Below are 13,772 nucleotides of genomic sequence, written 5' to 3' on the forward strand. Positions count from 1 at the left end.
TGATCTTTCTTTGTTGTTGTTGCTAATATTCCTGAAGATTTGTTTTTGGCTGGACTCCGAAGGGGAAGCTCACACTGAGGACAGTGTAGGTCTCTTGGAAATCTGTGCTATGTCGTTCCCCACCCCACGTACTTCATTCTCTTGGCCAAAAGTTTAGCATAGTCTGCAGCGTCCTTCCTATTTTTCTGAATTAATGTGATGGAGTTTGCTGTTGCAGGACTCAAGGAGTGGTTGTACAAGTTTACATTCCCACCAGCAATGGGGGAGGAGGGTTCCCCTTTCTCCACATCCTCTCCAGCATGCATCATCCCTTGGTTTTTGATCTTAAGCCATTCTGATGGGTGTAAGGTGAAATCTCAGAGTGGTTTTGATTTGCATTTCCCAAATGACTGAGGATGTGGAGAATTTCCTTAAGTGTTTCTCTGCCATTCGATATTCTTCTGTTGAGAACTCTCCGTTTAGTTCTGTACCCCGTTTTTTAATCGTATTGCCAGAGCCAAAATACCTGATGGCCTGCAGAGACCGATAGTTACTCCAACTATGGACCATGCATGGAGAGGACCTAGACTCCCTGTTGAAAGGAAGACCGTTGGCTGCTTAGTTTCCAAGAGGGTTCTCTAGTAAAGGGTACAGGGGTGTCGTTGACATGAACTCAGTGGCTGGCTCTTTGATCACCTCCCCCAGGGGAAGTGCAGCCTTGCCAGGCCACAAAGAAGATGGTAAAGACAGCCTTGATGAGAACTGATAAGATAGGATCAGACAGAAGGGGAGGAAGACCTCCCCTATCAGTGGACTAGGGAAAGGGCATAGGAGGAAAAGAGGGAGGATGGGTGGAACAGAGAGAAGACAAGGGAGGGGGCTACAGCAGGGATACAAAGTGAGTAAGTTGTAATAAATAAATATATAAATAAAATGAAAATTTTAAAAATGCAAGCTTACACATATATAAAAATGTAAAGTGTAAAAAAAAAAAGACTGAATGCTTTCAGGTTCTGCCAGCTCTTTGGATCTCCACCCACCTAGGCACACTAGTATCTGTCAATCAAGAAATCAGTCTCTGTCTCTCTGTCTCTCTATCTGTCTCTTTCTCTCTCTCTCTCCCTACCAAGTAAGAACATTCAGATTGGCATCCACAACGGAACCCAAACAGACCTGCACACCATCTTGCAGCTTCTCCTTGGTCTGTAAGAACAACCCTCACTCAACAGCAGTGCACACTGCTGTGGTCAAGACCCCGTATTCATAGGAAAACCGTGTTTGTCATTCTCACCACTGATTTAAACCACATAATCTTTCCACTCTTCACCAGCATGTCAGCAGCTCCATCTGTGGCCACACATTTCTTCTAAAAGAAAGAAGCTTATGTCCTATCCACTTCAATGGGTTCTGAAACCAGTCATTGGAAAAGACATACTCTGCTTCATCTTGACACAGCTGACCACCTAGGAGACAACACACACATGCAGCACACACACACCCACCTAAATGCAAAAACTAGTCATCAGCAAACAATAACAAATATATTTAATTAATGCATCCTCTTACCACTCTATGCACCAAGAAAATAGAGCTCCTGAGGTCCCTCACAAAAATAAAAGAGACAAAGTTATAAAGAAAACATCAAACTTCTACTTAGACTGGAAGAAGTAGAATAGTACATTTCAGTGGTATGCCTAATGAAATGTTCTAATGTTCTAGAAATAGTAACTTCATTCTATATAATAAATATTATTTAAATAAAGAAGAATCTCAGTTGGGCATATTCCATGCTTCCCAGCTTCAAAAAGGAGAGTCAAGTGTTCAAGATTATCCTGAACCATTTAAAAAGTTTGCATTTGAGGTAGTACAGTCTGCATGAGACTTCATCTTTTAAAAGCTCAAACAACAACAACAGTAATAATGCAATAATGAAGTAGTAATCTTTTAAACATGCAGTGGAAGAGTTTTAATATTTCTTCTCTAACTCAATATAATTTAAATCAAAATTTCAATAGTTTTTTTCCCGTAATTCAGGGGAAACAAACTAAAATTCAAAAGAATAATGGAAGAAAAGTATCTTTGATTTGGATAGCAGGAGTGGCAGTACTTGAAGATGTCTCACATTTGAGTGTGTACCTTAAGACTTCAAGGTAAAGTATGGGGAGAGCCACCTTGGTATATATGATTAAAGAACAGATGTATTTATCTAAGAAGACTTGTCAAATCTTTTTAAATAAGAAGTCTTTACTAAGGTTTGTTTTGTTGTTGTTTTTGTTTGTTTGTTTGTTTGAATTTGATAAGGTTTTCTTTAGCTGATTTTAGGGGATAAGAATAGTTATCTCTTGGTAGTTCTGGGAATTGAATGCAGGACCTTAAGTGCCATAGGCCAAACTATCTATCAACAAGAGCCTTCCCAGCGCTGAGCACGTATTTTATTGGAAATCATCTCTCTTAAATTCTAAGGAAAGTTATTGTGAAGCTTATTAATGGTTTTAACTTTATTTTAAAATAATTATTGAGTTTTACTTTTTTCAAAAATATTTTAGAGATTTTTAAAAAAATTTTTTTATGTGTGTGGGTGCCTTGGTTTCATGTAAGTCTATGCACTATATGTATATAGTGATTAGAGGACAAGAAGAGATTGTCACATCCCCTGGAACTGGAGTTACTAACTATTGGTAGCCACGATGGGGTGCTGAGAATCAAACCCAGATACTCTGGAGAAGCAGCCAGTCCTCTTAAATATTGGCCATCTCTCCAGCCCCTATTGAAATATTTCTTTTTATTTTTTCTCTTTTTTTAGCTTCTTTATTTATTTATTTATTTAAATTTTTATTTTTTATATTAATTACAATTTATTCACTTTGTATCCCAGCTGTAGCCCCCTCCCTCATTCCCTCCCAATCCCACCCTCGCTCCCTCAGGTCCTCCCATTTCCCTCTCCAAGTCCAATGATAGGGGAGGTCCTCCTCCCCTTCCATCTCCCCCTAGCTTATCAGGACTCATCAGGACTGGCTGCATTGTCCTCCTCTGTGGCCTGGCAAGGCTCCTCCCTGTCGCGGTGGGGGGCAAAGAGCCAGACACTGAGTTCATGTCAGACCTTTGCAGAGTCAGTTGTGAGTGACATTTTAATCTGCAGGTGGTTCTCCCCATGCTCTGGTGAATAATCTTAGTCAGCCTCACAGTAAGAAAGACATCATATTTTTCTGTATCTTTGAAGAGATGAATATATGACTACCACTGATGTAATGTGCATTAAAAATCATTTAAAATTATATGTTCAATGCTAGCAAGGCAGTCAGCAACAAGCTTCATAATTTCTAGTGTCCGTTCCCTAGGTCAGAACTCGCCATTGGCAAGGCAAGAATTCATTGTTTTTCCCCCTTTCTGTGATTCTCATTTCCAGCCAGTATAGTTTTTTCTGAGATACTCCATCTTGCAATTTACTAGATTTTTCTCAGGATAGAGAAATAACATGATGATAAAGCCGCTTCCATAGCCCTTGTCTTGGTACCCATAGTGTAATCTCTCTATTCTCTATGCTTGTGGGCCCTGAAGAGAAAAAAAAAAAATTATGAACTGCCTGTTTTCTGCAAACTGAATATAACAACAGTTATAACAGTTCTATATTTCTCTGTAAAATCTGTTCACGTTTTCCAAGGATTTAGTATACTGAGACTCTCTTTGAGGAAAAAAATACTTTGATAAATTAAAACCACATTTTGATCAAAACATTCCCAGCCTTGCAAGTGCTTGACAGAGTTGTCTGTTTCTTCATGTTTGTTTCTTTGCTTCATAGGTACCCACTCATGATGCACATAGACCTCATGGTGGCAGTTTTACAGTTGTAGATGTCTGGTAGCTATTATCATATATGGTAAAAAGCTATGGTCCAATACCAAATGTAGTTTTATAGGTAAGCTGATCTGTACTTTTTAATAAACAGTATTAAGCACGGACTGGTAACTGTGCAAAACTACTAACCTATTCCTTTTATACTTGAGCTTGAAGTATTCCACTGAAACATGGCCAGTGGACGTGCAATATTCTTAGTTACCATTCTGAGGGGCTGTGTATATTATATCAGCTCTGCCATCTCTACTGTTAGAGGGGAAGACGCTGCGAGCAGCAGCAGCTCTTATCAACAGGGAGCCATATTAATTATTTGGAATGTGCCTCGTAAGAGGAATCAACGGTGTTTATTACAAGTTGAATATTACTTGAAACGGCAAGGTTACTCTAACTGTTATCATAATCTATGTATCATTAACTTTCCTTGTTTAGGAAAAGAGATTAACAGCCCTGAAATTGCAATAGTAAATGTGTGAAGTATAAGTACATATTCCCATGCAGAGAGAAAGCGGAGGCTTCTCCGCTTCTGCCCAAGTCTTCTTTGTATGAAGCAGCTTCAGAAAATGAAATGACTTAGTAATTACTCTTTCTTGCTTCAGAATCCTAATTGCTTGCTATATCATCAGCACAAATGATAGCTACTCTGAATGTTAGAATTTTTTTCTTTTAATTCACATCAGTCTTTCTTCTTTTTCATGTTTGTTGTTGGGGAGGGGAGGACATAATTGCACTGTCTTGACAAGGCTAGGCAAAAAAGTGAACTTTGTGAAACTGATCCTTTTATTTTTCAAATCAACATTAGTATTTTTTTATTTATGAGACAAAATATATTACAAAGAAATATGTGAAGGGTTAGAATTCTCCCTTAGAATAAAAAATGAACCCATCTACGGGATGCTTGAATTTTGTCTAGTTCTTTCTTTTCCATCAAATTACAAGTAGGTTAGAATGGTTTTGTATTCAAACTGTGGAAGAAATGCCTTAAGGAAAAATATGCTTGTTAGGGTTTCAGCATCTCAGCCATCCAGTTACTACCTGTCCATCAAAAGCCAGTCTGAAAATTGTTTAGCACTTATGGGCAGTGAAATAAATACAGCTGGCAGTGCCGACAACACTGCAGCCAGAAGACAGCGTGCTGAATTCTAAATAACTTTACAATAATCAGATGATATATTTATGTTTCTGAGGGTTTTTTTTTTAATTTTTCTTAAAACTCAGTTTACCACTCCATAATATTTATAATACCATTGAAGGGAATACACACACGCAGGCACACACACATTTGTAGTTCCAGGACTTGGGAAATATAAGCGAGTTAATTTTCACTACATTGTAAGTTTAAAGTCAGCCTGGGCCCCACAAGAGCTTATAAAGAAAGGAAAGAAGGAAGGAAGGTAGAAAGGAAAGAAGGAAGGAAGGTAGAAAGGAAAGAAGGAAGGTAGAAAAGAAAGAAGGAAGGGCAACTCCTAAATAATTATATAAATCATTTAAAAGAAAAATCTATCTTGGGTAGAAAGAAATATCAACTAATTGGCTGGTGTTTTGGTTTATGCTCAAGAAGATTGTTTTATAATGTGCACTGTCTATTTTTTTCTGTGTGGAATAAAAATGTTAGAACACGGTAAAAATTTTAAAGTAAAATACACTGTTTATTTGTTGTGTGTGTGTGTGTGTGTGTGTGTGTGTGTTGTATGTGTGTGTGAACACTCAGTCCATGTGTATTCGATTAGAGGTTGAGTATAGCTTGTAGGAGTCATTCCTCTCCTACCACCATATTGGCACAGCGGCCTGACTTGGTAGCAGATATTTTTACCCACAGAGCCATTTCACGGTCCCTATGATGTCTTACATTTTCTTCTGTGTTCACAGGTCCAGTGCATCATGGACAGGTTTCCTACATCTCTCCACCAATTCACCTTGACTCTGACCTAGAAAGACCCCCTGTTAGAGGTGAGTTTTCTTGATCTAAGGAAAAAAGGAGCAGTGTTCGGCGCTGAGCAAGTGTAATTAATGAAACTAGGTGTGATTGTAATATGCATCTGCAGTGCAGTGCCGGTTTCCAAATGAAGAAGAAAAGTGAATAATGAAAAGTAAATAAAGAAAAGTAAATAATGTGAATAATGGGTCAGAAAAGTTTACCTGTAAACAGAAACATGAAATAATGTTCCAAGAAACAGATGAATCCATTGACTCAAAACCTAGGTATCCTGAGGCATCTAAATAGACAACTCTTTGAATCCCTGTTTAGAGTAACAGTTCACAAGACTATTGCTCAGATCTATTTTTCTGTTACTTAATTTTTTTTTTTAGAATAGGATGCTTATTTGTGATGTCATAATCAAAGTCGTAGTGAAAGAATTTTTCTTGGAAATTAGTATTTTATGAATAATTTTAAGTCTTTGTAATGTCAATATTATTTTTTATTTGTAAAATCATACAAATTAATATAATTTTACATGGCTAGCAACAAAATCCATTTGAAAATAATTTTTTTCTCATACACAGTAAAAATTAGAAGGTAATTAGTTACTCAAAAATGTAAACATAGAAGTCATTTAGAAAATTTGTAAAGAAATTCCAATCCCTAACCTACAAAATGTTTCATAGTGTTCAAATGTAATGTCCCACAGTCATGCCTTCCAAGTTTACAACTAACAACCATAAGAAAGTTAATCTTTTGGTTTTAGAATATGGCATAATTTCCAACAAAACCATCAGTGGTTTGACAAATGTCAGCAGGAGTAAGTTTTATGAGCATGCCTTCTGCTTGAGCAATTCCTTCTGGCAGAAGTCTCTTATCTCTTGTGTATCCTGTAAGGTTCCAATGGATTAGAAGACCTAGCTCTCCCACCTGTCTGGCAGTGTTCCTTGGCTTTCAAAGAGGCCTTGTAGGCTCAGTGCCTCCCTTGGTTATTTCCCCTAAGACATTGTATTTTGTTGGTGAGTGTGCATGCTTCCCTCCCTTATCTGTTTGCTCCTGGGATTTACTTTTTCCCAGCCACTGGTCTGAGCTGGGTGTGTAGTAGAAAGTCCTCCAGTGATTTCTGTCCAAATGACCAACAGAGAAAAGTGATAGAGTAAACACTGCTGAAATTTTTTTTTTTCTGTTTTACAAGAGAAAGGGATACAGGGAACATAAGGGAATCCCATGGAGAGAATACACAATGAACCAACAGAGAAAGCGCGAGTTTATTTTTGTTCTTCCTTAAGAACAAAATTTGTTCTTCTTTAAGAACAAAAATAAAGAGGTTGAGAAGGAAAGGCGACTCCCATAGCTGAGGTGAACGATGATGGGACACTTAACTGGAATTCTGTGAGCAGTGACAGAGGGATCTAAAAATATCATTGGAGGTGTGATATCTCACTGTATAGCATAGGGATGGGGCAGAAGTGCCTCTGTGGTGACTGTGTTCATTAGATTGACTGCTAATGTAGCTTGAGTGTTTGTATCCTTCTCAGGTTTTATGTTGAAGTTTAGCTTTCAAGGCAACAGGTGCAGGATAGGGCCTCTACCCTCTACCCTCCTGGATGCATTGATGCCAGACTAAAAGGAGAGGAGACTAGTCAGATGCTTTGTTGTACTCCTACCCTGCCACATAAAGGTCTTAGATCCGGAAAAGAGCCTTCTCCCACCCAACACTCCGTCTGACTGCCCCTTGCTCTTAGATTTTGGACCTTGCAAAACTGTGGAAATATATGTTCATCTTCTTTTAAAATTATCCAATACCAAATATTGGCAACACAAAGAGACTGATATACCTGCTGGTAACAACAGAATCCCTCACAGAGAATGTGAATTGTTACATTGACTTATACATGCTAATTATTAGAATATTGTTCTTACCAAGGATGAAAGACTAGTTACATGAGTGAGTATTTTCTCATAATCTCATTTTTTAGATGTGACCTCAGTATAATTTGAGAGTGAGTATGTAGAAGTTATGGCTGGAGTGGAAAAAGCATCTACTCCAAAATTTAATAAATCTACACAGCAAACATAGTGTCATGCTGAGAGCTGGTTGAAATGACTCTGTGCTGATGTAGCTAGATGCTTAGTCTGGCTGTTTTGTTTTTGTTTTTGTTTTTAAAGGAATAGGTCACATATTTTTGGCAATTGTCTTGCTGTCGTATAGGGTAGTGACCTCATGCCTCTGCTGCTGATCTTCAATCTGTTCCACTACCTACACTGTCTTGGCAGAAGAGGGTCCCCGTAATAGGAAGGCTAGCATGAGGGCGAGCCTCTGCTTGAGTCGTGCTTGCTAATGTCGAGTTTGTCACCGCAAGTCACGTAGCCAGCCTCAGACCTCGTAGAGCAGAAGTCAATTGTTTCTTGTCAAGGAAGAGCCATAGTTCAAGGAAACCTGGATACATGAAGAAGAGGAGTTTAAGACATTTTAAAGTCACGGATAAATAAAATCAATTCAGAATGGCTCTGAAATGTCTGATTTGGAAACTTTAGGTCCCTTTTGTTTTGAGTGTCTTTAACAAAGTCACAGACTTGAAGGTGGAATTTAATGTGTTTGTGAGAACTATGGAATGGTCCAGAGTCTGGCATTTGGCTGGTACTGCTATTTGAGTTCATTGCAATGGTGTATGGGAAAAGAATAGGGTTTCGAAGGAGGTTTATCTGCCATCTGTCCCAACCAAAACAATACCAGACCAGTCTGGCAGGCTTATTGGAATGAAACAATACCTGTTAAGTACCTGCCTCATACCATATCTTGAGAAAGTCACAGAAAGTTAGGTAGCCAGTGTTAAGAACCTGGATTTCAGATCGCATCTCCTTCATGCTGATGGGGGTTTTCACCTGATAAAGAATAAACAATCACAGTCAGTGATGCCTCAGACTGTATAGAGATTTTTATTTTTGTACAGCTTAAAAAAATTTAAAGTCAATGTAGCTAAGCCATGAATTCTCTTCAATGTGACTGTCTAAAGAGGACCCAATAAAGATGGCATCAGTAGACATGCAGCATGGATGGGAGATGCCCTCATACGTAGGATGTCTGTTTCCAGGGCTCCCCATGCTCAGACCATCCTCAACAGGAAATGAACCACAGATGTTCAACCCTACACATTTATAATCACTAACTCATGTAAATCAACCTTTTGTTTGTTTTACTAAGAAAGACCATTCAGGGGCTGCAGAGATGACTCAGTGCTTAAAGCGCCTGTCCCACAACTGGAAAGATGACTCCAATCTCCAGAACCTATATAAAAGCCGGAGAGACTTGGTGATTTGCTGGTAATTCCATTGCTAGACAGACAGTGATGGCAGCGCTACAGAGCAACCTGTGTAGTCAGACAAACCAGATGGTGGGCTCTGGATTCGGTTCAGAGACCCTGCTTCAGTGAAGAAGACAGAGTGGGATTGAGAAAGACCTCCAACATCTACCTCAGACCTCCATGCACGGATGCACTGCACGAATGCCTGCCCACACTCACCTGCATACATACATGTCACACCAAGAATTTAAGAGGCTGTTTAATTAGATAGGACTATGAGAAGTTATCAAAATCTAATTACGTAAAAAATTTCAAACATTTTCAAAGACCATCATTTCATTCAAAGGGGGATAGTAAAAACGACACTGAGGTGGCTTAACAGTGTCAGTAGTTTCCAGCTTCATTTTGTGGTTGTTTTTTGGTGGCTTTTTTCTTGGGGTGGGGGTAGGGGTCAGGTTTTGAGGCAGAGTTTCTCTGTGTAGCCCTGGCTGTCCTGGATCTACTTTGTAGACTAGACTGGCCTTGAACTCACAGATGTCTTTCTTCCTCTGCCTCCCTCAGGGCCGGGCTTACAGCCATGTGCCACTGTGCCCAGCTACTTTAAAGTATTTTAATTTAGCTATCGAGTGTTATATTTACCGACTATTTTTAAATAGACTGTGTACTAATACTGATTTTAAGTGTCATCAAATTATACTTGCAAACTATGCATCTCTCTCTACATTCATGTCCTTTTATTAGTGAGAAGGAGAAGGGAGAGGAGAAGAGGAGAGATTTTCTCTTGCATGTTGTAGATTTTTATTGGACCCTAGATGGCACATTAGGATTTTCAAATATGTGGAATTCTATTTACAATACTTTTGTGAGGTTAGGTAGCGATTCATATTGAACTATAGGTAAACTAAGAGGAGCTAACCAATTAGCTTTTTCTTTTCCTATGCTCAGTTGCAGTTTGATGTACATTGAAAATAGGAAAACTATCGATTGATGTTCCCTTTACTCAGCTGCCTGATTGCTTCATCCATTCTCTTTATTGCCCTTGCTGCATCATTTTCCCCATTTACCATACATTATAATGACTCAGAAACTACTTATTTATTTTTAAATATTAGTTTTTCTATTTTATGGAATTTAATATATTCTTAATAAAACTGTAATTAATTTCTGATTTTCACCATATAATAACAGAAATAAAAATATTTAAAATATGTTAATGTAACTTACAATATTACTCTAGGAAGCTTGTCTTTATCAAATATGAAGTAACATAAGAACAGGGAAGCTATCTCAGAATCTTTGTCATTTTACGTTAGTATAAGTAGAACTACTTTAGATTACTTTTAAATAGTAATTGTGCTTCGAGTGTTTGAGAAGATGAAGTAATTGGTGATATCTTTGGACTTATGTTTTAAAACTGGATGCTGGAGCTGGAGAGATGCCTCGGAGATTAAGAGCATTTGCTTCTATAGGATCAGAGTTCGGCACCCATATCAGACAGCTCACACAGGCCTGAGACACCGTCTCCAGGGGATCCGACAGACCTGTCCTGGCTTCTGCAGACCACAAACATACCCAGTACACAGTCACACAGACATATATATACATACTTAACTTACTTTTTTTTTTTGAAGTAGACCTTTCGAAGAAAAAGAACACCCCATGTTGCAAACTTTCCCTTGTACATGTTTACATAATGTAAACATGCATTCACAGCTACATCTGCTTCACATTGTCATGCCTCTCTACGTGCTGGCTTACCCGAGACTCACTTTGGGTTTGGTCCATAGGTCCAAAGCATCTGTCCTGTGCACAGCCACTCTTTGTGAGCATGTACTTTATCGTATTCCTCTGCTTGTTTTTCAGATGTTTCCTTTTGATTCTGTACAGCTGAGTTATGTCCAATACATTCTTAGGAACCCAAAGGAAAACAGTGTAACAACTCAAAAACACTCTTGAGTAAAATGTTTTACTCTCCATGGCTATAAAGTGGCCGTCAAATATAAATTCAGTGGCACTTACCCACTAATGAGTAAATTTGAGAGTTTCTATTTTTTAAGCCCAATGTGATCATACGTGGCACTTGGTCACATAATTTATGCCTGCAATGACTTTATGTGCATTCTTCAATTTACAGATTTTATTACTGAATAGGGGTGTAAATTCCAGTAGTTTACTAGTGCATTAATGTCACAATACATTACAAGGTAATTAACCAGAGATGCCACTATAAATAGAAAAAATAGTCACAGCCTTCACCATAAACTACTTAATAAAAGTAAGCTCCTGAATCAGCATTCGCCATTATAGTATTTTTTTCTTGACATATGTCTCATTAATCAGTACTTCTAAAAAGAAAAATAAACACTTGGTCTGGAAGCATTATTGTTTTCAAACCTTTCATTATTAAAACATTTGTTACAATTTGTAGTCAATGTAATGGAATTCATTGTTTATTTCTGCATAAAAAATAAGTGAGTGCCTTTGAGACACATTCCCCAATTTTGTGCATGTGAATACCAGTAACCTTGGCCATTTTGTGGCAGATTTGTAAATTGCATTTTCTAGGAGGGTTCATTAGGAGTTTCAGTTCTTGGGGCTGGAGAGATAGGTCAGCGATTAATTCACAGCACCCATATGGCAGAGAAAGTCTGTCTGCAGCATCAGTTCCAAGAAATAGCTTATCCTCTTCTGGAGTCTACAATCCCACTCTTTATTTTGCCTCCCAACTCCTTATTAGCAAATTGTCCTCCCTCTGAATCATGTCTTTGTGACAAACAGCATCATCCAGGGAAGGAGACTGTGTGAGAATTTGGGAAGCCTCCTGAGTCGGAATGCAGAGCAGAGCATATGTACGCTGAGATTCAGATGCACCAGTTAGGACATACTCTTCAGTTGACCCTTTCTTTTCAAGTTTTGTTCAGCTTTCGTTGTTTTTTCATCCAACGGATTATTCATACTGAATTATTGGATTGTTCATACTGAAATGAGTTAAAGGGGTTCACTGTGAACTCTTTGAGTGGGTAGAGACTTCCTCGTTTTATTAGGGCTTTAATTAAGGAGTTAGGGTGCCCAAGGAAGTGGAGCTCGCTGAGGCCATTTTGTAAAAGGGAAAAAAAAATGTAACAAGAAACTAGAGCAGGAAGCAGTACCTTATTCTGTCATTTTTGGGGTTTGGCCAGGACAGAGCCATGGATATGTCCGACGGACAAAAAATTGAGGAACTTATCCCTACACTTCCTGACCACTTTATGTCTTCTGTTCTCACCGACATCAACAGTAATTGTAGTTAGATGAATGTGCATCAAGTTCACACACCCCAAAAAACAAAACAAAACAAAAACAGGAGTTTCTGAGTCTTCCATTTGTACTATTAGTAATCACGATGTTTTGGTGAATATTTTTATCTATGAAAAAGTTGATAGCTACTGAGGCTAATGTGCCTTCCAGGACGGTAAGCCACTTATCACACTGTATTTGTCATATATATATATTTCATATATATATATATATATACATACATATGTATATATGAGGTCTAATGTGCATTAATGTTTGCTTTTTTAAAATTTGAGTTACAACTTGTATTCTGAGAAAGAGCTAAAAGGTTTACTTACATTTGAATGAAATGTTTATTTTTAAGCATTTTTTTCAGGAAATAAATTTGGTAATATAAATCATGGTTCAATGGGCACATAATCAATGAAGTAGAATAATGCTAAGCATTAAGTTTTGTGTGTGAATTGAATTACATTGAGCAAATCCACACACTGAAAATATTTTTTAAAGTTCAAAATAAACAGATGGTGCCAGCGTGATGCATCTACATTAAAAATAGTCTTTAGCCAACGATTTAGCATCACAAATTAGAGTCGTTAACACAAAGTATCATCCAGTAAAATGTAAAAACATTTTAGATTGATTAAAATAAAATTCGACCGTGACATCTGTCATTCTTTCTCAAGAGTTTCTAGGCCTGATCTCTGGTAGTCTATGATGGTGCTTTTTCTAGCCTATCAACTTGTACACATTATATGATGAGATATAAATTTCTTAGCTTTCCCCAATTTTTTTTTTTTCCTCAAGAGAATAAAATGAAACTTGCAAAATGAGTACTGCAGTCATAGTTAAGTGCTCTGGCCATGTGAACACAATTTCATACACTTCTAAATGCCACACAATAATTTTTGGAGAGGGGATGTAATGTAAAGTATCCTGTGAGGGTCTAGAGAGCTAGCTCAGTGGTTAAGAGCAGCTGTTCTTGCAGAAGACCTGGATTTGATTACCAGTTCCCACAGGACATCTCACAACCAGCTATAACTCCATATCCTGGGCATGTGACACTCTCTTGTGACTTCTCTGAGTACCAGACATGCACGTAGCACACAAACATATGCAAGGAAAACAACCATACACGTAAATAAATCTACAAAGACTGTAAAAAGCACACTATAAACATCTGTGAGATACAGGTGGTGAGCATAGCCTGCTGTTGGTCATAAACTAAGTGTGTTTTATTTAATTAGTATGGACCTTGGATCAAACAGAGGAAATAATAGTACACATTGTCTCATGTAGCCTCAAAAATATCCTATGACTTCTTTGTTCAGATTTACAGCACCATGGTATTTATAGTCTTTAGTGCACTGCCATCAGACTATATATTTTTAATTAAGTTTTGTTGACTTTAATTGAAATGAAAACCTAAACATAATGGT

At 37.9% G+C, this 13,772-nt stretch overlaps 1 protein-coding gene across 22 annotated transcripts in view; it reads left to right on the top strand.

Moving 5' to 3' along the window:
- The window catches only part of Adgrl3 (adhesion G protein-coupled receptor L3), a 780,523-nt gene that overhangs the window by 520,338 nt on the left and 246,413 nt on the right, over positions 1-13,772 (top strand). For all 22 annotated transcript variants that reach the window (XM_060380826.1, XM_060380806.1, XM_060380808.1 and 19 more), the window contains one exon: positions 5,701-5,781. In XM_060380826.1, the coding sequence (XP_060236809.1) occupies positions 5,701-5,781 (81 nt within the window). The remainder of the gene's footprint in view (positions 1-5,700; positions 5,782-13,772) is intronic.

The sequence above is a fragment of the Meriones unguiculatus genome, chromosome 3 (genome assembly GCF_030254825.1).
Source record: "Meriones unguiculatus strain TT.TT164.6M chromosome 3, Bangor_MerUng_6.1, whole genome shotgun sequence".
In the NCBI taxonomy this organism is placed as follows: domain Eukaryota; kingdom Metazoa; phylum Chordata; class Mammalia; order Rodentia; family Muridae; genus Meriones; species Meriones unguiculatus.